Source organism: Silurus aristotelis (genome assembly GCF_946808225.1).
Source record: "Silurus aristotelis genome assembly, chromosome: 13".
Taxonomy (NCBI): Eukaryota; Metazoa; Chordata; class Actinopteri; order Siluriformes; family Siluridae; genus Silurus; species Silurus aristotelis.
The window spans coordinates 15,244,885-15,270,688 of record NC_139586.1 but is presented as its reverse complement, the minus strand read 5'-3'; the positions used below and the strand labels follow the sequence as shown (position 1 = coordinate 15,270,688).

The 25,804-nt window shown below is 35.5% G+C and overlaps 2 protein-coding genes across 5 annotated transcripts; one reads left to right on the top strand and one right to left on the bottom strand.

Annotated features, from left to right (window-relative positions):
• Positions 1–399: 399 nt before the first annotated feature.
• On the bottom strand, positions 400–10,407 carry dhodh (dihydroorotate dehydrogenase). 4 transcript variants are annotated; one of them, XM_083557852.1, is made up of 9 exons: positions 10,323–10,407; positions 9,350–9,562; positions 8,947–9,167; positions 3,753–3,835; positions 3,366–3,550; positions 2,988–3,101; positions 1,897–2,050; positions 1,016–1,175; positions 400–947 (listed from the first exon to the last, which is right to left on the bottom strand). In XM_083557852.1, exons 1-9 carry the CDS (start codon positions 10,344–10,346, stop codon positions 854–856), a joined length of 1,248 nt encoding a protein of 415 aa, XP_083413978.1. In that variant the 5' UTR covers positions 10,347–10,407; the 3' UTR covers positions 400–853. The 4 variants fall into 4 exon arrangements, with proteins under 4 accessions (XP_083413978.1, XP_083413980.1, XP_083413977.1 ...); XM_083557854.1 differs by having other exon boundaries at positions 8,947–9,146; XM_083557851.1 differs by having other exon boundaries at positions 520–947; positions 3,366–3,553.
• Positions 10,408–14,803: 4,396 nt separating this feature from the next.
• pkd1l3 (polycystic kidney disease 1-like 3) lies at positions 14,804–25,497 on the top strand. Its single transcript, XM_083557850.1, has 22 exons — positions 14,804–15,220; positions 16,597–16,722; positions 16,867–16,941; positions 17,029–17,087; positions 17,208–17,270; positions 17,369–17,512; positions 17,847–17,965; positions 18,780–18,897; positions 19,030–19,158; positions 19,582–19,795; positions 20,266–20,450; positions 20,538–20,768; positions 20,861–20,962; positions 21,288–21,466; positions 21,639–21,782; positions 22,123–22,325; positions 22,516–22,706; positions 23,305–23,440; positions 23,584–23,779; positions 23,981–24,197; positions 24,541–24,625; positions 24,744–25,497. The coding sequence occupies exons 1-22, from the start codon at positions 14,893–14,895 to the stop codon at positions 24,788–24,790; spliced, it is 3,291 nt and encodes a 1,096-aa protein (XP_083413976.1). The 5' UTR covers positions 14,804–14,892; the 3' UTR covers positions 24,791–25,497.
• Positions 25,498–25,804: the final 307 nt, after the last annotated feature.

Here is a 25,804-nt window from a genome sequence, read left to right as displayed (position 1 = left end):
AGCTAAGTCTTTTGCGTAAGAGCACAACATGGGCAATGCTGGAATTTGAGCTTATGACCTTCCTTTCTGTTTCCAAAAACAGAAATGCGGGAAAAACATTTTAAAGCTATACTAATTGTGTTTTTAACCTTACACAACATTTTGGTGCGAGTGCACGATTGTGTATATGGAACTATAAACCTTTGCAAATGCCTTAATTTCATTATATTTACATTTATGGCTCAAGTTATGTTTGAGATAACTATAACCAACATGTTTATGCATGCCTCAGTTAAACCAACTGAAGGATTAAAACACTGCTGCATCATTTTCTGTACTACTATTAAACAGCTTTGTGGGTAATGCAGGAAGACACACATCAAAGAAAATCCAATGTAATGCGTCAGTGAAAGAAGATTAAACCGAAAAGTAAAAGTGAATTTTATTACAAAATATATCTTAAACAAACTAATATTCAAGGTTTTTTTTTCTTAAAGTTCAAATTTCTTTTAAATTAATTGTAATAATTGGCCTGGCAACCATATCTAATCATTTAATTCATCATGATTTATTCATCAGAAAACCTTTACAAAAGTTGATCCATGTTCCGTCTTCATTTAAAGTCCTTTTTTCGGTCTTCAGAAAACTGTTCTCACTCCATATTGACTCGCACTGCTGACATTTGACTTTAGGTTCATCACGTCATGTCAAACGTTTTTTGTTCTATACTGGCTCGCATTCAAATGTTTCGGCTTCGGGTCATGCGTCACTGTTCTGAATCCACAAATCAGGTCAGATGAAGAAGGAAATGTGACACTGGAAACCTGACTCTGCCAGTCTGAGCTGGTGAGTTGCATGTGAGCTGTTTTAAATACTAATTCACTGCTCCTGGCTGTGATGACGTCAATCCTTGGGAAGTCTTGTGATCAGCACCTACTGCTTCTGATACACTGCTGAATCCTTGTTTCCTGCAAGAGACATGCAATGTTTAAAACATAATTACAGTATAAAAACATAAAATGGAGAGTGTACTCACGTTAAGAGCTCGTTCAGTTCCCGTTTGATCTTGGTTATGACCGGAGGACCCTGATACACCAACGCTGTATAGAGCTGAACCAGAGATGCTCCAGCACGGATCTTATCTAGGGCATCCTGTCCGCTAGCCACTCCACCTACACCGACTATGGCCACCTTCCCTTAAGCACAGAGAAATATTTGTCTTCAATTAAAGCATTCAGTATTTACATGTTTATTTATTTATTTACATTCATGGCTGCATGATCCATGACTAGGTATGCGCTAAGCAATATTAACGCACACCATAGAGGCCACGCGATGGCCAGTATATTAAAACGGTACACAATCTCCCGTACATTAAAGTGATTTCAAATATAGTTTGTCCAAATACTTGACTCTGATTAGCTGCAAGGTTGAAACAGTTGAACACACAGATGTAGCTACAGTCAGTTTAATCAGCAATTTAAACGAATGTGTTGCTTTATACACAATTGTAACAACAGCCACAACAAAAGTACAGTTCCACACAGTGAGCTACAGCTAAATATCTCCTTATGACAAAAATGAGCTAAATGTTATTTTTTCCTGCGTGTCATTTAACTTATATTGTAAACAAAGCAATTTGATAAAAAAAAATTAAATTATGAATTAGAGAAACTGGAAAATGCTGTCCTTTCCTGTAGAATGCTTTCTAAATGTTTGCAGATAAAAATTTTATATGTATATATGGATACTTTGACATGTGCTGACCTCTGAGAATGGTGCTACAATGGTAGGGGTTTAGAATTGTTTAGTAAAGAAATGGTTGCATGATTAGATGTATTGCTTTTATTTTAAATACAAGTTTCTTTCTCTAAGCAGAAATGTTTTACTGGCTAAGGATGTGTCATTTGTTTTTACCTTTCGTTAAGGTATACATCTCCCGTACTGTTTGAGTGGACAGCTCTTTAAGTGGCTGCCCGCTCAGACCTCCCACCTCGTTCCTGTTGTGGTCCTGCAGGCTCTCAGGCCTGGACACGGTGGTGTTTGAGATGATTAAACCGTCTACTCCGAGCTAAAGCACAAAATCACACAGAAGCAATCATTTACACACAACAGCAGTGATAATGTGTAGAGAGACAACATTTAGGGCATGATGTTACAGAAAAATAATCATCAACTCAGTTTTAAAAATGTGAATTTATAATGATTACCACTCTCTCACACATACACACACACACACACACACACACACACACACACACACACACACACACACATTAAGTAAATATCCAATAATATACAGTATATTATATATCTTTAGGTAAGAGATAATCTATAGATAGGTGAGTGTTAATTTTTATGCATGACACAGAGAAGAAAAACCTCACAAAGGTTGGTCACTTGCTATTATTGACAAGATAAAGATGTCGTTGATGTTTGCAGTGCTTTTAATTTTCATACATATAGACATAGACATAATTCTGGCCTCTTTCTAAATCATACACAGATATATAGTGTGTCAAGATAACATTTACTGGAATTAATTTTAATAAAAAAAGAGATTTGATCTGTGTTAAATACATGTGCCTGTGCTGCATCTTTACTACTCCTAATAATTAACTCCTTATGCTGTTTTTCAATAGATTTTAAGGTTTTCTTCTCCACTTCCTCAAATACATCTTTGACCTCAGCCTGTTTATCATAATTGCCAAAATCTACAGGTTAAATGACCTGCAAAATAATCTACTTAGCTCATTAAGGGTCATTAGACAATGCTTACAATAGCTGTACCACTGTCAACATGATCATAACTGAATGTTACTATGTCTACAGGTCTTTATAGGGCAAAGCATTAACATAGAACAGGGATTAAACTGACCAGAACTACCTGTGTTTTCAATGGTTTGTACCCACTTCTGGCCAATCAGAATCAAGTATTCAGACAGACTATAGCAATGAAGATTATACAATGACAGCGTAATTAATAAAGGTGGAAAGAAAAAACTGACCTCTGTGATGACCTCTGCAATGTCTTGTTTGTCCTGCTGGGAGAGGTCTGGAGCAATCTTGACCATTACTGGCGGATGATTCGGTCCTTGTAGAGTGTCTCTTGCTTTCAGGACCTGAAATCACATAAAACAAATACCCTGACACAGTGTAATTAAACAGGTGGCTGAGGAGATTTAAATAAAATCCAGTCATCTCAATTTTATTAGACAATGTTCATGTAATATTGTTTTTGTGTCATATATCTAGATTAATCCAGTAGTCAACTTTAGTGGCTGAATTAGTTTAAATTAGTTTGAATTAGTGGCATAAAGAAGAAAAGCCTTTACAGACAAGGAAAGTCATTTGCATTCATGTACTGTAAGCAAGCTGTGCTTTACCTGCTCCAGTAGATGGCGCAGTTCTTTCTTCCCCTGCAGGTCTCTGAGGCCAGGAGTGTTCGGGCTACTCACGTTCACCACCAGGTAGTCAGCGAGGGGGCCAAGCGCCCTCACACCCTCAAGGTAATCAGCCACGGAATTAGTCGAGAGTTTGTTCTTTCCCAGGTTGATGCCGAGCGGTTTGCCTGCTGAGATTGAGTAAAAATAATAATTCTGATTATTGACACTTTTTTGTATAAGAAATAATAATAATAATAAAAAAATCTATTATATTCTATATATATATATATATATATATATATATATATATATATATATATATATATATATATATATATATATATAAAAAACAAGCTATAACAAATCTACAAAATGTCTTAGGTTTACCTTTAGTGAGCTCAGACTGAACTCCTTGTCTGTCTTTCAATCTCTCCTGAACAGCAACAATACCACAGCTGTTGAACCCGTATCTGAAAAACATGCATTTATACACAACCAGTGATGTTAAATTATATTGCAGCCATTTGCTAAAATCATTTAAGTTCATTCTTCTTCCTCATGAATGTACACATAGCACCCCATACTGACAGAAAAACACAGAATTGTTGACATTGTTGCAGATTTATTAAAAAAGAAAAACTGAAAAATCACATGGTCCTAAGTATTCAGACCCTTTGCTGTGACACTCATATATTTAACTCAGGTGCTTTCCATTTCTTCTGATCATCCTTGAGATGGTTCTACACCTTCATTTGAGTCCAGCTGTGTTTGATTATACTGATTGGACTTGATTAGGAAAGCCACACACCTGTCTATATAAGACCTTCCAGATCACAATGCATGTCAGAGCAAATGAGAATCATGAGGTCAAAGGAACTGCCTGAAGAGCTCAGAGACAAAATTGTGGCAAGGCACAGATCTGGCCAAGGTTACAAAAAGATTTCTGCTGCACATAAGGTTCCTAAGAGCACAGTGGCCTCCATAATCCTCAAATGGAAGACGTTTGGGACGACCAGAACCCTTCCTAGAGCTGGCCGTCCAGCCAAACCGAGCTATCGGGGGAGAAGAGCCTTGGTGAGAGAGGTAAAGAAGAACCCAAAGATCACTGTGGCTGAGCTCCAGAGATGCAGTCAGGAGATGGGAGAAAGTTGTAGAAAGTCAACCATCACTGCAGCCCTCCACCAGTCGGGGCTTTATGGCAGAGTGGCCGGACGGAAGCCTCTCCTCAGTGTAAGACACATGAAAGCCCGCATGGAGTTTGCTAAAAAACACCTGAAGGACTCCAAGATGGTGAGAAATAAGATTCTCTGGTCTGATGAGACCAAAATAAAACTTTTTGGCCTTAATTCTAAGCGGTATGTGTGGAGAAAACCAGGCACTGCTCATTACCTGTCCAATACAGTCCCAACAGTGAAGCATGGTGGTGGCAGCATCATGCTGTGGGGGTGTTTTTCAGCTGCAGGGACAGGACGACTGGTTGCAATCGAGGGAAAGATGAATGCGGCCAAGTACAGGGATATCCTGGACAAAAACCTTCTCCAGAGTGCTCTGGACCTCAGACTGGGCCAAAGGTTTACCTTCCAACAAGACAATGACCCTAAGCACACAGCTAAAATAACAAAGGAGTGGCTTCACAACAACTCCGTGACTGTTCTTGAATGGCCCAGCCAGAGCCCTGACTTAAATCCAATTGAGCATCTCTGGAGAGACCTAAAAATGGCTGTCCACCAACGTTTACCATCCAACCTGACAGAACTGGAGAGGACCTGCAAGGAGGAATGGCAGAGGATCCCCAAATCCAGGTGTGAAAGACTTGTTGCATCTTTCCCAAAAAGATGTCCTGGCTGTATTAGATTAAAAGGGGGCTTCTACTAAATACTGAGCAAAGGGTCTGAATACTTAGGACCATGTGATATTTCAGTTCTTCTTTTTTAATAAATCTGCAACAATGTCAACAATTCTGTGTTTTTCTGTCAGTATGGGGTGCTATGTGTACATTCATGAGGAAGAAGAATGAACCTAAATGATTTTAGCAAATGGCTGCAATATAACAAAGAGTGAAAAATTTAAGGGGGTCTGAAAACTTTCCGTACCCACTGTATGTGTGTGTGTGTGTATGTATATATATATATATATATATATATATATATATATATATATATATATATATATTAGTCTATATAAAGTTCTGGCTTCTGTTTCTCAGCATCCTGACTTGGAAAGGGAAGCAAAAAGAGATGAATAAACGACCTGTTCATACCTGCTTGTGCAAAAGAGTATAACATTTACTAATATTTTACCTATTACAAAATAAAACTTAAAAATAACCAGAAATGGATGAAAACCTATATTATTTAATATACAATAATATAGAATCATTGGTATATTATTGTTCTATAAGACTTGTAAAAAATGCTTTACGATATGCCATAAATGATGATCAGCTTCTGTGTGGTATTAATAAAGCTGCATGACATCAGAGTGCATTATTTCACCTCATTGTTGATTATTTGCCCATAATTGCACCGTCACATAGGTTTTATAAACACAATGAGCACAAATCATAATGAAATTGAATCATGTCTAAAATAAAGGCGTTTTTGTATTTAAGCTGAATATTTTCCTCAGAGTAAAAACACTGCTGCTCAAAAACCCTCCCCTCTTCCTATATACACAGCCTTTAATCTCATGCCTTGGTTTTCCTGCGCGTCTGACTCAGCACTTTATCAAACTGCACTGTGTATTGACCTATAAACCGGCTGACATCTTTCCTTGCCTCAACCTGAAAGTTTGACAATATTTTTATTGCTGTTAAAATCTGAGCAAAACAAACAACTCTGCTGCTCAGTCGTTAAGATTCATCAATGGTCTCCATAGCAACAAATAGAATGCAAACTACTTTTTTCCCCAAATACACTGTAAAGCGGAAGGCAATATTTAATACTAGGCTGGAAACACAGAAAGGACAAAGTGGCAGCTGTAGACTTGTGTTGAGGCTGGGCCCTGTATTTCCTTTTATGAGATTACACAGTTTTTTAAAGCAAGACGATGACAGAGGGAAGCCAATATTTAGACAGCTGTTTTATTTGCTAAAGTTCAAAGTGAATTATGATAGAATATCTCTAAAATGCATAGGAACACAAAACTAAGAAAACATAAGGAGTGAATTTTAAAAAATCTTTAACATAAGTTAGGATATATTTATGAGAACAGTTGCCATTTATAGTTTGTCATACCTGTGACTTGATTATCAACAAAAGAGAACAAAACTTTAACCAGGTGTACACTTTTTTTTTAAATTCTAAATTTAATAAAGAGCCAATATTTATACAGTTTTATTTATTTAAATTCATAGTGGTTGTATAATTTAAAAAAAATTCCATGTTAACTGTAAAACATACTCATTGTATTGTAGATTATAGAAATGCATGAAAACTAAAATATATATTTGAGTGAATGAACAGTTAACACCGACATAATTGTCTATAACTATGAAAACAGCCAACAGCCAGTTTAGTTCAATAAAATACATTCTGACAACTTTGACTTTTTGATACACAATATTACCTCACAATTAGTTTTGCATGCAAAAAAGCAGGTATTGATTTTTTTATTTAATTAAACTTTTGAACCCCTGATGACACATGGTACAGGTGCCTCATTTGGATATGTGTATGATTTTGTCCTATTTATCAACAAAAGAGAAAATAACTTTCAACAAGTGTATATAGGAAACAGTTGTTTATTTGTATCTTTTTAATAACTTTATATAGGTTTGCTGAATAGGGGTAAATAAATAAATAAATGTTAATTAATAATAATAATAAATAATAATAATAATAAAAAATAAATAAATAAATAAATAAATACCTTGTACTAAATTAGACTATATCTTTAAGAAAAATTTGCATGGTTAATTTAGTGAAATCTAATATGGCAACTGTGACTTTATTATACACAATATTTCATTATACTAAGTTTTGCTAATAGTGCAGGTTAAATAAAACATGAATATGGATTTATAATGAAATGAAAGTATTTTCTTTATATAAATAAACCTCTGTGGACACGTGAATGTCATATGTACCACAGTCAATTATACGAAAGATTTTGTCCTCTTGAGCAATAGAACAGGACAAAATCTTCCCCAAATGTGTATGGGAACAATTGTTGTAACCTCTAACTAAGGCTTGATATTCAAATATATTAAACCATCTAACCATTTTCTAACAATATCCCAAAACTCTGAGAATTGCTCACTTAAACAGGATTAAAGCAAAATAATTGTGTTTTTGCGTGATCACTGGCACTTCAGATTTGTTGCATGTCTAAGGGCACCTTTTTCAAATCTTATGCAGTATGCATACCAACAAGACAATTTGCCATTCAAAACCAGGAGTGTACACACTGCACTCATTTACGTCAGAAGGTCTCATACTTGGCTCAGCTCAGAGTCATACTTAACCTGCCTAGTAGGAACCTGCTAGAATGGCTGATCCTGTTGGCCAGCATGTATCAGAGCTACACAGATTTGTTTGTTTAATGTATTTTGATGCCCAGGCCAGTCTGTGTATTGTATTTTCAAAAAATCATGGCAATTTCTCTGCAACATATGCAACTATACAAACGGGCTGCATCTTATTTACCTAAATCCTGGATAAATGAGAGATTGTGAGCAGAAACATTTGGCCACATTGACTTTTTTCAGCCATTTTTGAAAAGGTTTGGCACATGAATCTGCACGTATCCCACAACAAATTGTGAAACTACAAGTTTAATTTTATATCACCTTCTCTCATGAGAATTGGTTAATAAAAATGTTTCTTCATCCTTGTCTTCTTCCTTGATTACCATGACATAACATTTCACATTTCTACTTTACTCATTTCATATTCAGCAAGCCATATTTACATTTTTTCCTTTTTGACACTTTTACACTTTTACCCAAAGCAACTTAAAGGTGCGGCAGAATGCCATCCAAGCAGTGCCAAGCAGTTGCTCACGTCTACATGCAAAAACATTTTCCCCCTGTATATTTGAACTTCTTGCCATTCTAAATAAACAATTTTTAGGTTAAATATTTTGCATTCTACACTTAAGCTGTCTTCTTTAAAATATTATTTGGATACCTCTGACACGGTTCAGCACTTTTTTTTTTTTAACAAAAATAATTTTAAGAAATGTTGAAAATATAACCTAATAATAGATTGAAATGAACCTCAGCGATTGAAGAGTCAGTACGATTTAAGCGCAAGCACATTGATTTAGATTTCTTTATTTAATGATTCATTACTATATTGAATCAGATTGTTTGGGTTGTAGTGATCAAAATTGGGAAATAAAACAACAGGGGACATCCTGTCACAGTTTTCTCTCTTTTGTTAAAATGAAATAGGCTGAAAAACACTGGAGACTCCGTACAGAAATAGTAGGCTTAGCAAGTTCAATAGAACTGCATGAAGTGCTACTCTAAAAAATTATTTATTAGAATTAAAATAAAATGAACATCCCAGGTGTGTAAACAGTAGGATTTAGATGTGCTATTGCAAGTTCTAACTATTGTTAGAAGCTGCCTTTGTACCTGTTAATAACTGCCTTGTCAGCGTTGAGTCGGAATACACGGGGTTTTGGGTTTCCCTCCTGTGGTTTTGGGGTGACTGTGCCCACTTCGACAAAACCGAAACCCAGCCGGTACAGAGCATCCACTGCTTCGGCATGCTTATCAAAGCCTGCTGCGATCCCCACAGGATTCCTGAACCTCCTTCCCATCACATTTACCTCCTGGATTAACACAAACATTATCTAACGACATTAATATTGCTAAGGCTTAGCACAAACTGTCACATGCCTCAAGTGACACAGAACACAATCTATTCATTAAGCTGTTAAAAAGTACAGTTAGTCTAACAATAATTATAGCATTACAGACAAAGCCAACAAAGCTCTTAATAGAAATACAGTATGTCAGAGCATTCTGTACTCACTAGTGATGCAGGATCCTGATAGCGACTTCTGGGCACCAGACCCAGGCTGAGCAAACGAACAGCCATGATGTGAGCCGTTTCTGCTCCCACAAGTCTTTGCAGCGTGGGCATAAGGGTAGTAGCATAGAAGTGCTCCTCCCCAGTCGCGGTAAGGTATCCTAAAAATAGGGTGCTGCCACACCCCAGGATCTTTACAGCATCCTTTAGACGCTCCTATGGTGGAAATTAAGCAGACATTAAAAATGGCAATAAACCTGACCTTTTAGGACTTTGATAGCAAACAGAATTCATGTTAATGCCTTTCTGAAAGGTAAACTGCTGAAAAGGAACATTAAATACAAACAATATGGGACTACTCTTCTTCTTTCTGCTTCTCTAAATAGGGGTCGCCACAGCAGATCATTTGTCAGATGTAGAGGACAGACCCCCCTGTCCTCTACATCTGCCTCCTTCACCCCAGCTGCCTGCATGTCTTCCCTCCTTGGCCTTTCTCTTCCAATTTACTCATATCCAGGTTTTTTATTAACAGAACCATTACTGTTTCAATCTCTCTGAGCGCATGATTGCTATACTTCATCAGGAACACTTTCATGAAGATTACATAATACATACAGAAATATCGTTGTTGCAATATCGCGATATCTAATCACACCATATACCGCGCATGCGTATATAAAAGAGCACTGAAGTGCAGCTAATCGAATTGCTAAAGGGAATTTCTGTTCACAATATATAAAGAAATACATTCAATGATAGCTTTAGAATTTGGAAAGTCGTGGATTAGTGATGAATTTTAACAGGAGAAGGGATGAGAAACTACCACATGTCACATGAGATGAAAGGCTGCTTTCACATGTCTCATGTCGCAGATTAAACATGCCATGCTGTACTGTATTTATAAATACAGAGTTATAGGTTTTGTCGCAATTTTCTGTTATTACTGTGGTTGTTAAAATGCTGAATACTTGGTTACCTTCAGCTGTCCCGCCATGACCATTCACGCTATCAACACTGGAAGAATATCCACGTGATTTTACTCAAATCTCGCGAGTTCTCGCGATGTTTAGAACGACTTATAAGTCTGGCATTGTAACAATATTGAAAATGGTTAAACATACGTAAAAAATGTGTCAAAATAAATAAATAAATAAAATAATAATAATAATAATACAACTAAAAGAATAACACAGTATGTAACGTCGGTATATATTCACGGTATTTATTTATATTTAAGACACTGCATCCTCTTCCCGTGGGCTCACCACCTGCAGGAGGGACCGTAAGGGACCGGTGCTGAGAGGATTGGGCAGCAGTCGAAGGCGGGGGCCTTGACAGCCCGATTCCTGGGCACGGAGAAGTGTCTGGGAAATCTGCTTAGACTGCTGCCCCCGCGACCCCGGGAGAAGATGAAGATGACACTGCATCCTTGTTGGATTTCAAAAACAGAAAATGGCAACCAAAAAACCCAACAGATTTTAATATGTAGTGTTTTATTCCCTGAAGATATAAACCCACATTCAGAACAAAAAAAAAGTAAACAAAAAATAGCACTTTACTTTAGTAAAACTAGTAGAAAGACTTATACCAACAATAACTAGAAGTAAATGTTTTCTGTAGGAATCTTACATCAATTGAGAAATGTCCACACCATTGCCTACAGAGTAATGTATTAATTTATCCATAGAAAAGGGCATTAATTTATGAACATCTGTCTTACAATCCATCATCAGTAACTCACTTTGATTTGTTTCTTTCTTCAAATATTTAGGTTTCAATTTTCTTGTGTGTTGGGATCATCTTCCTGTTGCATGGCCCAATTTTAGCCCATCTTAAGCTGCTGGACAGACTCACATCAGTCTCAAATACATTCGGTTGTATACTGGAGTTCATTGTTGTCTTTGTTTCTGTGAGTCTTCCAGTTCCTATTGTTTCAAAACAAGCCAGTCAACAAGTCCTGCTCAAAATCTTTTGGCAAAGAAGGGGCATTTTCCTAACCAGACTTCCAGGAAAGACATTACCAAAAAACTTTGTTTTTACCTAGGTTGCACACGATGGTTGAACACTTTATGTTGTGCGATGTAGTTCTATGTTCTTTAATGTAGCACCAGGGTTCTAGAGGAACATTGTCTCATTTTACTGTGTACTGCATCAGCTATATATGGTAGAAATGACAATAAAAGCTTTTTAACTTGACTTGACTTGACTTGACTTGACTTGACTTGACTTGACTTGTAGGTCATTGATGTAGCTCTTGGTTTTTTTTTTTTTTGGGATCTTAATATCTATGAGCATTAAACTGTCTGATATTATCTGATACTATAGTATTGCTATCTTATATCCTGGAATTTATTGTTAATTGGAACAGAGCATATCAATTGGATTGGCCCTTTAGTTTTAACTTCACACATAATTGGGTTGTGTCATAATTATCATTTACAATATAATACAAAACTAACAAATGCCCTCCTTTTATTAGAGGTAGTAACACTTTTTGATGATTATTAAGTCTATCCTAATGGTTATGGAAGAGAAGGTGAAACTAAGAGACTACATATTCAAATATTTTTTTCAGAAGCTTTGTAGACTTAATTGGATGGTAAAATTTTTATTTAGCTCCTGGTTAAAAAAAATAGCATGTAAAGAATTGCAAATATTAAGTTTTGTTATGAATGTAAAATTAAATGAAAATGAAAAATTTTCCCAACAAATCTTTAAACACCACAGAAATATGTTTATGTGCCAGTAAAGGAAGATATTTTTTATAGCTAGCCACTTTTTAGAAATAAAAATCAAAGTTTTGTTAAATAGGCAAAAAAAAAATAAAAACGAGACAGTCTTGCTAAGAGTTATGGCTGATTCCCCATAATGATTTTCACCTTATTTAAAAAAAAAAAAGTGAACAATTGTCAGTATAATATACTGATACTGATGATAAAATTATGATACATTTTTTTTGCATTGTTATCTTATTTTTATTCATTTTAATTATGTCTGCATTATTGACATCAATGATAATTATGCCACAACTTACAGTGAGGAAAATAAGTATTTGAACACCCTGCTATTTTGCAAGTTCTTCCACTTAGAAATCATGGAGGGGTCTGAAATTGTCATCGTAGGTGCATGTCCGCTGTGAGAGACATAATCTAAAAAAAAAAATCCAGAAATCACAATATATGATTTTTTAACTATTTATTTGTAAGATACAGCTGCAAATAAGTATTTGAACACCTGAGAAAGTCAATGTTAATATTTGGTACAGTAGCCTTTGTTTGCAATTGCAGAGGTCAAACGTTTCCTGTAGTTTTTCACCAGGTTTGCACACACTGCAGGAGGAATTTTGGCCCACTCCTCCACACAGATCTTCTCTAGATCAGTCAGGTTTCTGGCCTGTTGCTGAGAAACACGGAGTTTAAGCTCTCTCTCCAAAGATTCTCTATTGGGTTTAGGTCTGGAGACTGGCTAGGCCACGCCAGAACCTTGATATGCTTCTTACAGAGCCACTCCTTGGTTATCCTGGCTGTGTGCTTCGGGTCATTGTCATGTTGAAAGACCCAGCCTCGACCCATCTTCAATGCTCTAACTGAGGGAAGGAGGTTGTTCCCCAAAATCTCGCAATACATGGCCCGGTCATCCTCTCCTTAATAGAGTGCAGTCACCCTGTCCCATGTGCAGAAAAACACCCCCAAAGCATGATGCTACCACCCCCATGCTTCACAGTAGGGATGGTGTTCTTGGGATGGTACTCATCATTGTTCTTCCTCCAAACACGTTTAGTGGAATTATGACCCAAAAGTTCTATTTTGGTCTCATCTGACCACATGACTTTCTCCCATGACTCCTCTGGATCATCCAAATGGTCATTGGCAAACTTAAGACGTGCCTGGACATATGCTGGTTTAAGCAGGGAAACCTTCCGTGCCATGCATGATTTCAAACCATGACGTCTTAGTGTATTACCAACAGTAACCTTGGAAACTGTGGTCCCAGCTCTTTTCAGGTCATTGACCAGCTCCTCCCGTGTAGTTCTCGGCTGATTTCTCACCTTCCTTAGAATCATTGAGACCCCACGAGGTGAGATCTTGCATTGAGCCCCAGTCCGAGGGAGATTGACAGTCATGTTTAGCTTCTTCCATTTTCTAATGATTGCTCCAACAGTGGACCTTTTTTCACCAAGCTGCTTGGCAATTTCCCCGTAGCCCTTTTCAGCCTTGTGGAGGTGTACAATTTTGTCTCTAGTTTCTTTGGACAGCTCTTTGGTCTTGGCCATGTTAGTAGTTGGATTCTTACTGATTGTATGGGGTGGACATGTGTCTTTATGCAGCTAACGACCTCAAACATGTGCATCTAATTTAGGATAATAAATGTAGTGGAGGTGGACATTTTAAAGGCAGACTAACAGGTCTTTGAGGGTCAGAATTCTAGCTGATAGACAGGTGTTCAAATACTTATTAGCAGCTGTATCATACAAATAAATAGTTTAAAAATCATATATTGTGATTTCTGGATTTTTTTTTTTTAGATTATGTCTCTCACAGTGGACATGCACCTACGATGACAATTTCAGACCCCTCCATGTTTACTAAGTCGGAGAACTTGCAAAATAGCAGGGTGTTCAAATACTTATTTTCCTCACTGTATGTGTGAAGATAAAACTAAAGGGCCAATCCAATTGATATGCTCTGTTCAAATTAACAATCAATTTCATATATATATATATATATATATATATACACTGTATATACTGTGTGTGTGTGTTTTATAGCAAGAAAAAAAAAAAAAATTTTTTTGGTTGCATTTAAAGTATACAGTATTTCTGTAGCAAAGAAAAAACAGACAGGGATGATTTGAAAATGTAATACATAAATTGCATTTTTTTTCAAACAGTGTTGTAATTTGATACCAAAATATTCATAAATTTCAAGCCAAATACACTTTTTATCTCAGTCAATGGAGATTTCCTCAGAAAGCTCACTGATTGCTTTAAAATGAGGCCTCTACACTAATGTATTGTGTGTCATACAATTAACCTGCTTTTGTGAATGATAATCAATGTTATATTTAAAAATATAATATAAATAATAACATTTGATTTGATTTGATTATAAAGTTATAATGTGTTCTGTTGGTAGCTTGGGTGTAATTAGGTTTATTGGGCTTTAGAGTTGCTTTTAAATATATATGTGTGCAATGTAAACAATGTTTTTGGCTCAAGTAGGCTATAATTTAGCCAAAACGCAATAGATTAATTTCTTCTCTCCACTTAAATTCCGTCAAAAACTAGTCTTTATATACAATTTTGTCTTCTACTACACAGCCTTAGCAATCTAAAAGACAATCTCTGAGGCAAGTCCAGCTGAAATCAGACTTTGCATGTAGTTTGAGTGTCTCCTATGATTTTCCTAATGAAAATGAGGAAGTTAGCTCATGTCCTCTGTTTTCACAAAGAGAGTTGCCCAGATTTGCCTAAGATGGACAGAAGCTCCCTGTTTCCCAGTCTCCGCAATCTTAGCAGAAAGTAAAGTTGGATCGCTCCTACCACGATGCCTTTCTTAAGGCAACTCTGCATTTATTGTTGGATTTCAGGGACTGTTTTTTTATCTGCTCATGCTGGCTTCCCAAAGAGGTCCCAAGACATATCAGAGGACCAGAATATAAACAAAATTTTTCGGGATGTGGCATATGAATTTGTCGCAAAGCCGCAGTCATGGGGACAAGCGAACGAAGTTTGTGAAACACAAGGAGGGAAACTTCTGACGTATCTGGACTGTGATATCAAGGATTTCTTTTCCAAAGTGTTGGTGAACACTGCACCAGGCTATTGGATTGGAAATGGATTGGCTGGATCTTATGATGAATGCGTTATTCAGGGTGAGTAGGGAAAAAATGTTGCCAAGTCTGTAACAAATATTAAAGGATAGTTTAAAGATGTAGCTATTGTAAGACTAACTTTAAATGTGTGGCATTTAAAGCTTTTTCTTTGACTCATATAATATGATGAAGATAGCCAATATTTCTTTTCATTTAAATAGTAAAGGCAAATTGTTAAGTCCCTGTGGTCTCAGCTGTCCTTTAATCTGTTTCTTAAGTAAAATAACTGATCAAAATAAATGTTATGAAATTATAAAAGCAGAGTGGATTACTTTTACTTTCAATGTATCTCTGATTTTTCAGGGCAGTCCTAGAGGACTAGAATCCCAATAAAAGAATTGTAGAAGTTCAAGGTTTATATTCTCATACTAGTAAGAAAGAAAATAATTTCTATAATGTACCTTTAGTATCTGCTTTATTCTGTTCTGCTGGTTAAATTGCTAATTTGTTTAAACGCAGGGTTTAAAATTAGATTACTATTAATTTATATCATTTAAAGTCATAAAAGATTTTGATTGCAGAAGCAAACAAAAATAATCTCTTTGGCAGCAAGCAGGATTGGTCAACAACTTTTCTACAGATTACATAATATTTAGAAATTATTTGCATATTATATTCTGATCAAAAGAATAGATCTTGAAGTAAGGATATGTACCACTTAGTTATAAATTATAAACTACTACAGTAATTATATCGTATGGGATTAAAGGTTCTAAACATCAGAACCTTCAGAGGGCCACATCAGGTATTTTAGTTAAGTCCTTTTTCTTTTAATGAATGTATGCATAAATGTATGTACCTATGTATGTATGTAGAATGAAAACGTATGTTTTATTTATGTTGTCTATATAAAAAAGCAACATTTTAAAATGTAAAAATGATATGAAACAATGAACTCAAAATCTTTAGAAATTAACTGAAAAATGAATGGTTTAAAGAAAACTTAGCAAAAGAAATGTAGCCTATAGCACTGTGTGTGTGTGTGTGTGTGTGTGTGTGTGTGTGTGTGTGTGTGTGTGTGTGTGTGTGTGTGTGTGTGTGTGTGTGTGTGTGTGTGTGTTTGTGTATTCCCAAAAATAAGTAAAAAAAAGAAAATAAATGCATTCATTAAAATAAAAATAATATTTATGAAAGGAGATTTTATATATGGTTTAAAAAAAAAACATTTTAATTTGTCACATATATATTGATTATAGAATGTATGGATATAGAATATATAATATCAACCAAGCATTTTGTAGCTGTCTGTATTGTCCTCCTCATTTCACTTATAATAATGTGCTTTAACATGATCTGCAAAATCTGAAGGTTTAAGAAGTAAAAAATAAACATGTATTTACATGTAAATAAATAAGCTCCTTATGTTAAATATGCAGGAACCCCTGTTGCCCAACCTGTTGATGGACAGATTTCAGATGTTTGCACCTACCTGATGAAGGATCCATTCCAGTTGGTGACCACACCCTACTGCAACATGACCTTGGGTTACCTGTGTACTAAGGGTAAACAAAAATTTACATATGACACTTTTTACATGTATTTGGGTCTTTGGAAATACCAACTCCACAGTGTGCTACTACATTTTAACTGAAGTATATCTAGTTCTTTAAATGAAACTGATAAATAAGAATGTTTTTCTTTTCCAGATAAACATGCAAACAAAGCTGAGAAAAAACAAGTGAAGAAGCACATTCGGGCCAGAAGGGCCACAGATGACACAAGTAAATGGTCCTACTTTAATTCTTAAATATAAGACCGTATATTTCTTATACAGGGCTTTTTAAATTTCTTTCTTTATTTCTTTTCAGTAAATCAGTGGTTAACCAACATGAATGTATCATCAGCAAGTTTGAGTACCATTCTCGATGTCAGTGAATGTTTTATTAAAAAAAAATATTTTTTTAATGTCATTTAATGTAATTTTTTATATATAAAAAAGTAATTGCTGATATTCTTTAACATTAATGTTGTTGTAAATATTTTGCAGAATGCAGAGCTAATATTACTCAGAATTGCAAATGAACCGGTGGTGTTTGGGTATGATGCAAAGGTGACCTGTTCCAAATATTCTTTCCTTCTGTTCTTTCAGTTGCAATAAATTGTTTGTCTGTGCAAGTGTAATCATTTTTTCCTTTCTCCATCTCACAGATGCATTACCTGAATTATATACTACAAGCGCTAAAGGCACTTACTAGCATAGATGACACGAGAAAAATCCTAACTATTAATTGTACTGGAGGCCTAATTTTGCACACCATCGAGCAGTGTGAAGCAGATGACAGCCCAGAAAATGTAAGCAAGAAAATGAGAGAGAGAGAGAGAGAGAGAGAGAGAGAGAGAGAGAGAGAGAGTATTGAATGTATTTTTTTCGATATTAGTAGTAGTAGTATTTATTTGATATTTTAATAAATTATATATATCATGTTCTTGTATTTATTATGTGTATACAATTACATATATTACATGCCATAATAATGAAATAATGTAATATAATACGTTCTTAATGTAATATAATATGTTAATATTATGTGTCTGTCTTGTGTGTGTGTGTGTGTGTGTGTGTGTGTGTGTGTGTGTGTGTGTGTGTGTGTGTGTGTGTGTGTGTGTGTGCATTTGAATCAACCAGGTTGAGGACCTTCTTATTTTAGCTGTCCAGATTTTTCAGCAGATAAATATACTGACAAATCAAAACACCAAACAAATATTTGAATGGCCTTTCGTATCAGGCACACTCTTTGCAACGAAGTAGGTGGATTTTGAACTTACTCTATACAATTAAAACCCAACAAAAAAACAGTTAATTACAGTGCACTTTGATTTGCTTCTATACTGGGATACAGTGTTTGTGTAGGTCTTTTTGCTGTTAAATAAAAATATATGTAAGTAAAAATACATTTTTGTAACACATTACTGAAGGTATTGCTCACTAACATAAACCTTTCATTGCATCTCATATACTCCTACATAAGAATTTATGAAGGCATAATCCTATAAACACAAGATGACAAGAACTGCCTTCTTTAGTTTAAAATTTTTTTATTTCAGATGACATGTATAAACCTTTTCATTACAACTGACATAAGCTTACAATTTTATTCTCAGAGCTTAAATAGGAGGCATAAGCTGACAAAAAATGCTTTCTATGTTTTTTATTATTAGGGTTCGTACAGCTACATGATACCTGCATAAGCCGTTTAGAAACAACTGGCACAAAACCTGTATAGCTATTTATAGTGGCTGACATTTAAACCGCCATCTTTTTTTTGTGTAAGGCTAGTGTTTGTACAGCTATGTGAAAAACCTGCATAGGCCCTTCTTTTTTAAAGAACATCAGTGAATGGAAGAAATTAAAACTGAAGAAAGCAATATTTGTCAGTTGATGCATGTTGCCAAAAAACCTTTAGAAATATTTTTGTAGGTTTATATCAGTTGTCATAAAAAGATTACACAGATGTTATGAAGCTGTATGAACACTACTGTATACTTGCAAAGTTAATAAAAACATAATTAAAAACTTTTAAATAAAAAAATAAAAAAAATCAACTGTTTTCCTTCAAAGACAAGATCCAGCAAATCTGAACAACATGACGATCGGGAGCACGAATATGGGTATTGTCCTGTTTCCTGCTTATGATGCATTAAAGTCACAGCTGCCATCTAGCCCTGTGAACATTCAGGTTTGTTGAGCCAAAGACTTTAACTCCTGATATGGCAGCATTCAAGATCCTTAAACCTAGTACAAGCTCTAATATAATTTCTACCATTTTTGCTTTATTAACATGTGTTTGTTTTTGTTCATCTCTATACAGATGTTCAGTTATAAAACAAACCCAATGAGTGACCAATCAAACTTTAGCATCAGTGGTTCTGTTTGCAGCCTGTCACTTTCAGATGACAAATCCAGCATCAAACTCAGCAATCTCTCAAGTTACATTGAAGTGAGTTCTGGTGACCCCTTCTATGAAAATTACACAGATGATTTGTAAAAATAGGGGAAGGTTTTTGAAAAAAATGTGCACATGTTTAATTGTGACAACTTTTTTCAACAACCTTTCCCTATTTTTACAAATCATTTTTTGTATAATTTAATTATTCTCCTGTGATTTTGGTTTATTTTGCAAATCATGTTATGAAAACTAAATCATATGAAAAAAAAAATACAAAATATAATTTAATATTATAAATATAAAGATAATTATAATCCTATAAAACTTCAACAAATATGTGAAAAAAATATGTAAAAAATGTACCTCTGATAAAATGTTCACAAAGAAACATGTAAATGCCAATAATAACTAAGTAGTGTTTTACTGAGTGAATGGTGGACTGATGTAACACATTCTTTCCTTGTCTTTGTGCAGATATTTCTGCCACGTCCTGAAGCTCCAGAGCCAACAGTTGCAAGTGTGCCTGTGAAATATGGGTTTGCTCTTATCACATCTTTCAACGTCACTGATCCAAACTCAACAGTCATTGTTACTGCGATCCCAGATAAAAATGTCTCGCTTCTGGTTATCTTGTCTCCTACTTATCAATCTAACAACCGTAGCCAGCGTACTATCCTGACTGGCCGAGGTAGGAATTGTACTAAAAGAGACAGTGTGAAAAAGTTAAAGGGCTATGTTTAGATAAAGTTTAAAATGTTGTACATACATTTTAGCATAGCATAACATATGCAAAATTCTTCTTTAGTAGTAATGGCTTGTGTGGGTTTCTCAGAAGCACCCTTGTTTATATACAAGCACTTTTCTTTACGTCCAAAATGAATTTTGTAATGGAAAATACGGACTAAATAAGATAATTTTCTTTTTTCTCTCACTTTTTTGTTTTGTTTTGTATTGCTCTTTTACATAGTTAAATAAACAATGCTATAACATCAGAGTCTAATGCGAATATTACGAATAATATATTATTAGTAGCTGCATGAAAAGTCTTGGGATTTGAATCTTGATTGTTAAATGTAAATTGAATCAGTTATTTGTATGTCTGTATTGAGTATAGTTTGACTTTTTTTGTTTCCATTTTTTTCTCTGCTTCACATGAAGCCGATAACTATCGCTGGATCATCCACCCTGAGATGATAAATTCTACTAATGGGACCATGTACGTGAACATAACGATTTTTAACTACACATCAAGCTCCCCGGTGACAGTCAATATGTCGCTCATGAACTTTAAATGTGTGTACTGGGATGTAAATTATAATGATTGGAGCAGAGATGGCTGCTGGGTAAGTGTGTAATTATATATAAAATATCTAAATTACAAACTGAATAATGATATAATCCATATGGTCCATTTAACTTGTTTTTCACAGGTTGGTCCCAAAACAGTCCCCAAAATGACTCACTGCTTATGTAACCATAACACTTTCTACGGGAGCTCCTTCTTCGTCATGCCCAATCCAATAGATCTTTCAAAGACAGCTGCTCTCTTTGCCACCATCAATGAAAATTATGTGGTCGCCTCAGTCCTGGGTGCATTCTTTTTCCTCTATCTGATCCTTGTGGTATGGGCACGGTACGCTGACAAGAAAGCCCAGAGAACGGTACAGACCATTTCTGACCACTGTCTGAAGTTATAATAATGCTATCGTAATAGTGTGGGTGATGAGAATACTTTCTTTTTGTATCTTTTCAGCGCAAGCTAATGCTGCTGGAGGACAACCATCCATGTGCTCATTATAACTACCTGGTGAACATACAGACAGGAAACCGGAAACAAGCAGGAACCACAGCCAAGGTTTGTGCAAGTAATTATTTTTGGTAATTTATCATGTTACAAAAAATTAAATGTGTCTATTTTTTTATTATTGATTTTTAAATATCAGTCTTGCTACAATAAATGTTATTATAGGCATAGAAAATTAAATGCTTTTAGGATGGTACAGTACAACTAAACAAATCTTTAAAATAACATAAAATAACATGAGGTAAATTTACTGTTGCACATATTAATAGAGCAACTGTAACTTTACCTCAATAAGCCACATGCAAACTTCAAATGCTCAATCCTTATTGGCCAATCCTGTTTCTCATCAGTAGCTAATAAAATGTATTTTGGATAGGTTATGATGACTTTAGAGGGCACCGATGGTGAGAGCGATGTCCATAACATGGCTTACCCAGACCAGCCAGCGTTTGAGAAAGGAGGAGTGGACATGTTCATGCTCAGCACGCCGTTCCCTCTGGGAGAGCTGCAAAACATTAAACTGTGGCATGACAACACAGGAGGAGATCCAGACTGGTGAACATTTCATTTCTTTCCTCTATCCACATAATATTTCATTGATTATTTTAATTATATTAGAGGCAAAAGCTTCCAAAGCATTGCACTTGCCTTATCCTTCACTTATGCCTCTTAAAAAACATGACATTTTGGTAATATTCTTTAACCAAAGCAAATTTCCTCCAATCAGGTTCTTGCAGAAGGTGACAGTGCAGGACCTGCAGACTCGTCAGTTCTGGCACTTCCTGTGCAACACCTGGCTGAAGGGCAACGGTGACACACCTTGCAAAAGAACCTTTAATCCAGCAAAGAAGAATGAGATCACTAGTTTTGGGTATTGAGCCATATCACATATGTTTTTAGAAATGTACATAAGTAAAAGGTTCCATCTAGTACACTAATAGACTAACAGATGCTTGTTTTACATTGGAAAGGTTCTATGTAGAAGTTTTGGCTAGTCAGTAGGTCCAGAAGTTCATTCCTCCATCTTTTTAAATGATAAACTGAGATTAGAGGGTTAGGAGTTCCATTTGGACCCCTTTCTAATAAGCTTAATGCAAGCTTAATGCATTTGGTTCTTTAGAGAGAAAATTGAAAAACTTTTAAGGATACTACATTTAACTTTTATTTGTAAGATTGAAGCTAATACTTCTATTCACTGTGTCTCACCCCAGCAATTTATTCCATGCTCGAACATCTACTGGGTTCCGAGACGAGCATATCTGGATATCTATTGTGAATCCGCCACGCCACAGCCCCTTCACTCGAGTGCAGCGAGTCTCTTGCTGCATGTGCCTGCTGCTGTGCACCATGGTCATCAATATCATGTTCTGGAACATTCCCAAAGATGGAGAGTCTCCTGTCATTGTTAAGCTAGGTTAGAACGCTGGTTCATAATCACATTTTTTTTCTAACCTTCACATCAAGGCACACCACACCACCTTGTCACTGACTATTTTCCTATAACAGCATGCCATATGTTTTATGCCCCACATACTGTAGTAAATAATTATAATGAAATATGTTAATGGTACAATATCTAATGTTCTGTCCTGATGCTTTGACAGGGTCCTTTGAGCTTACCTGGCAGCAGATCATGGTGGCAGTGGAAAGCGCCTTGCTCATGTTCCCGATTAACATCCTGATTGTCACTATATTCCGCAGTATACAACCTCGAGTTCAAAAAGATGAAGTGGAAAGGGTTAAGACCAGCACCAATGACAAATCCTCTGTTGTTTCCATGCAGACTATCCTGAAGGTTCATAAGTCAAATACTTCTGAAATACTGTGGTGCTCTGCCATTTGCTACATTATTTGTTGTATATTGAGATTTGTTACATTAAAGATTCAAATTGAGCAATAAAAGTGCAAAGGTCTGCATCCACCCTGATCATATTGAAAAAATTACATTCTGTTACATTTTATTGTATGGGAAAAACATGTTAGGTGCATACTAAAAATTTTTTAACAATATAAGATCAAAACATACATCAAGAGTAAAAGATTTATCCTGGCCATGGCCATGGTCGAGCTAGGGAATATCCCTGGATCATTAGAAGGAAAGTTGGAATACATGATAAAATAGGACACCAGCCAAGAAACGTTAAAATTAGACACAACAAGTTTAGTTCAGGAATAAACAAATTTATTTATAATCTCAATATGAATCAGTCTTGAACTTAAAGGCATTTTAAAAGTTCTACTCTATAAAAATATTAATCTTTTAAAGAAAATTTAGAGAGATGCAAACTTTTTTGTTTGATTGAATTACCACAGCCTTTATTTGATCATTTTATTCTAGGATGAGAAACTTTGAATGCACCTGTAGCTTATTCGAATAAATGTCATCTTTTCAGGACACACAGGATATTGTGATTCTTCTGAGCAAAAGCCCCAAAAATTGCATGATTGCACTGCAGGAAAATCTCGAGACCACTGGTGATCTGTTTGCTGCGCTTAACCAAATCCATGATGTCATTGAGAATGTACAAGGTAGGTATTAAAGAAATATGTTTATTTAGGTGGCTTATTATTAACCTTATCTCTAAATATTTTTATAGTGTGTGTTACTAGATAGAGCACATTATTAACACAACTGTTAGATCAGTTACATGTTATTTTCGGATGTTTCTCAGGCCAGACTGTTGGGGATCAGCACTGGGCTCACTGCAGCCGTTTCCTCTTTCACACTCTATGCCATTTGTCATCAATACTGGACCGTGCCGGAGAGAAAGTTTTCCCTGCCCCTGAGGACCTCAATCTGGCAAAGAACTCTGTGAACATGATGCTGATGAAGGCCGAGAAGTTGACCAGCACTCATCCAGTGCAGATGTCAGAATTCTGATTTCTCTACAAACAAGATTTTTTTCTTCAATAACCAATAAATAATGCTTGAAAAAAACACACCAAAATAGCCAAAAATAAATTAACACAATTGATACATAAATACTACGAGGATTATTTGAAAGTTATTCATTATTATATTCATTATTATTTACATCTTTTCTTTAATCATTCATTTTTCATTTTCAGCTTTGTGCCTGTACAAGAGAAGAAGAAAAAATCCAGCTGCAAGCTGCCCTGGTGGTTCGTCTTTGTCGGCTGGGGTCTTCTTGTTATTATAAGTGGCATTTCCACCTTCTTTACCTTACTGTATGGCTTTCAGTATGGGAAGGACTCGTCCATTCGATGGTTTATCACCCTCACGCTCTCCATGTTCCAAAGCATTTTCATCATCCAACCTCTGAAGGTGAACATGAACATTTTGTTCAAATGACATCACTATATGCAATAATAACATCAGTACATGCAGCAAGAATAATGTTGCATTAATTTTGACATCAGAACATGCAATATTGACATCAGTACATTCAGCAAAATTTTTCATACATCAATATTTCCATGCACTAATGACATTTAGACATGCAGTAATATCAACAGAATGTGTTTATACAGTAATGACTTCACTACATCACTAAAGACATGAGTATATTGCAATAATAAAGGTAGCAATACATCCTTAATGACACCAGTGCATGCAGTTTGTTGATATGGAACATGTTATAATTCATGGATGCTGGTTAAAATGACAGGTCATTGGTCTGGCTATCTTCTTTGCCCTCATTCTGAGGCCCGTTGCAGTCGAGGACAACCAGGAGGTTGAGCTTTTGCTTGATGGTAAGAACAAAAGCATTTTGTTGCTTTCAATTTTTAATAATGATAGGTCTGACTTCTATTATTTGTGTTTCTTTAAAAACATTATTGGATAATGCATTAATTGTGTCTGTTTTTGCAGAACAACGCGAAAAATGCGAGTCGTACTGCGGACGCCACATGCACTGATGGATTTGAGTAAAGTCCAGCACTCAGATGATGAGACGGACTTTGTCTGATAATGTGATTTTGATAAATTCGCAACTCTTAAACTGCCGCTTGAATATTTCAATGTAAACAATGATCATGGTGAAGGTTTTTATTTTTTGTATCATAAACATGTACTATATGTGTCTTTACTTTCCCCCTATAAAATCCCATAATGCATGCAAAAGTACAGAGCAACCTGTAAAGTGTCACAATGAGCAAACAGGATTTTAAATGACCAAAAAAGCAGTTAAAGAGCAACATGTCATTTATAAGGTATTTCTGAACTAGAGCAATGTTTAATACTACAGTCCTCCACACAAAATATCATGTCACAAGTTAATTGTTTACAGAGTGCTCTGATTTTTGCAGTTCATTTACAATATATATAGTCTTAGTAAAACGGTGCATTTTATTGTATGCTTAGCAGTAGAATGTGTAAAATAAAAAGAGTTTAAACACTGCAACACAGCTTGGTGGAAATGTTAAAGTGGATAAAGTGGTCTGGTTTTCATTCCATTTCAGAGAGTTAGGTGTAACTGTAAATATATACTTATTTCGATGCATATTTCAGGCATCCTAAGCTCAAAGAGGAAGTGATACGTTACCAGATCAGTTTAATTTTCCTCCTCTATATGACTGTTCATGTATCTTTATGAAAAATCTAAAATAAATGGCTTCTCATATCTTATTTTGAGTCAAGTCCTTTTTTAAAAATGCATTTACAGACACAAAGCAATGTGTTACACATAAAAGATGTTAGTGATTTGTATAAACATTGGAGTTTACATTCTATAACACCAAGCGTATCAAATTTGATACATGAGTTTCTGAGACCTCTGCATCACCTGCATTAACAATATGTTCCTCAAAAACCCGTTGAATACAATCCGAGACTTGTCTACTGCTCCCTACTGGAGTTATCTATGCTCTGCAGTCAATAGCAGGCTTTAGGCAGTCTTTTCCAATATGGCTGCCTTCACTGAACTTACTTGC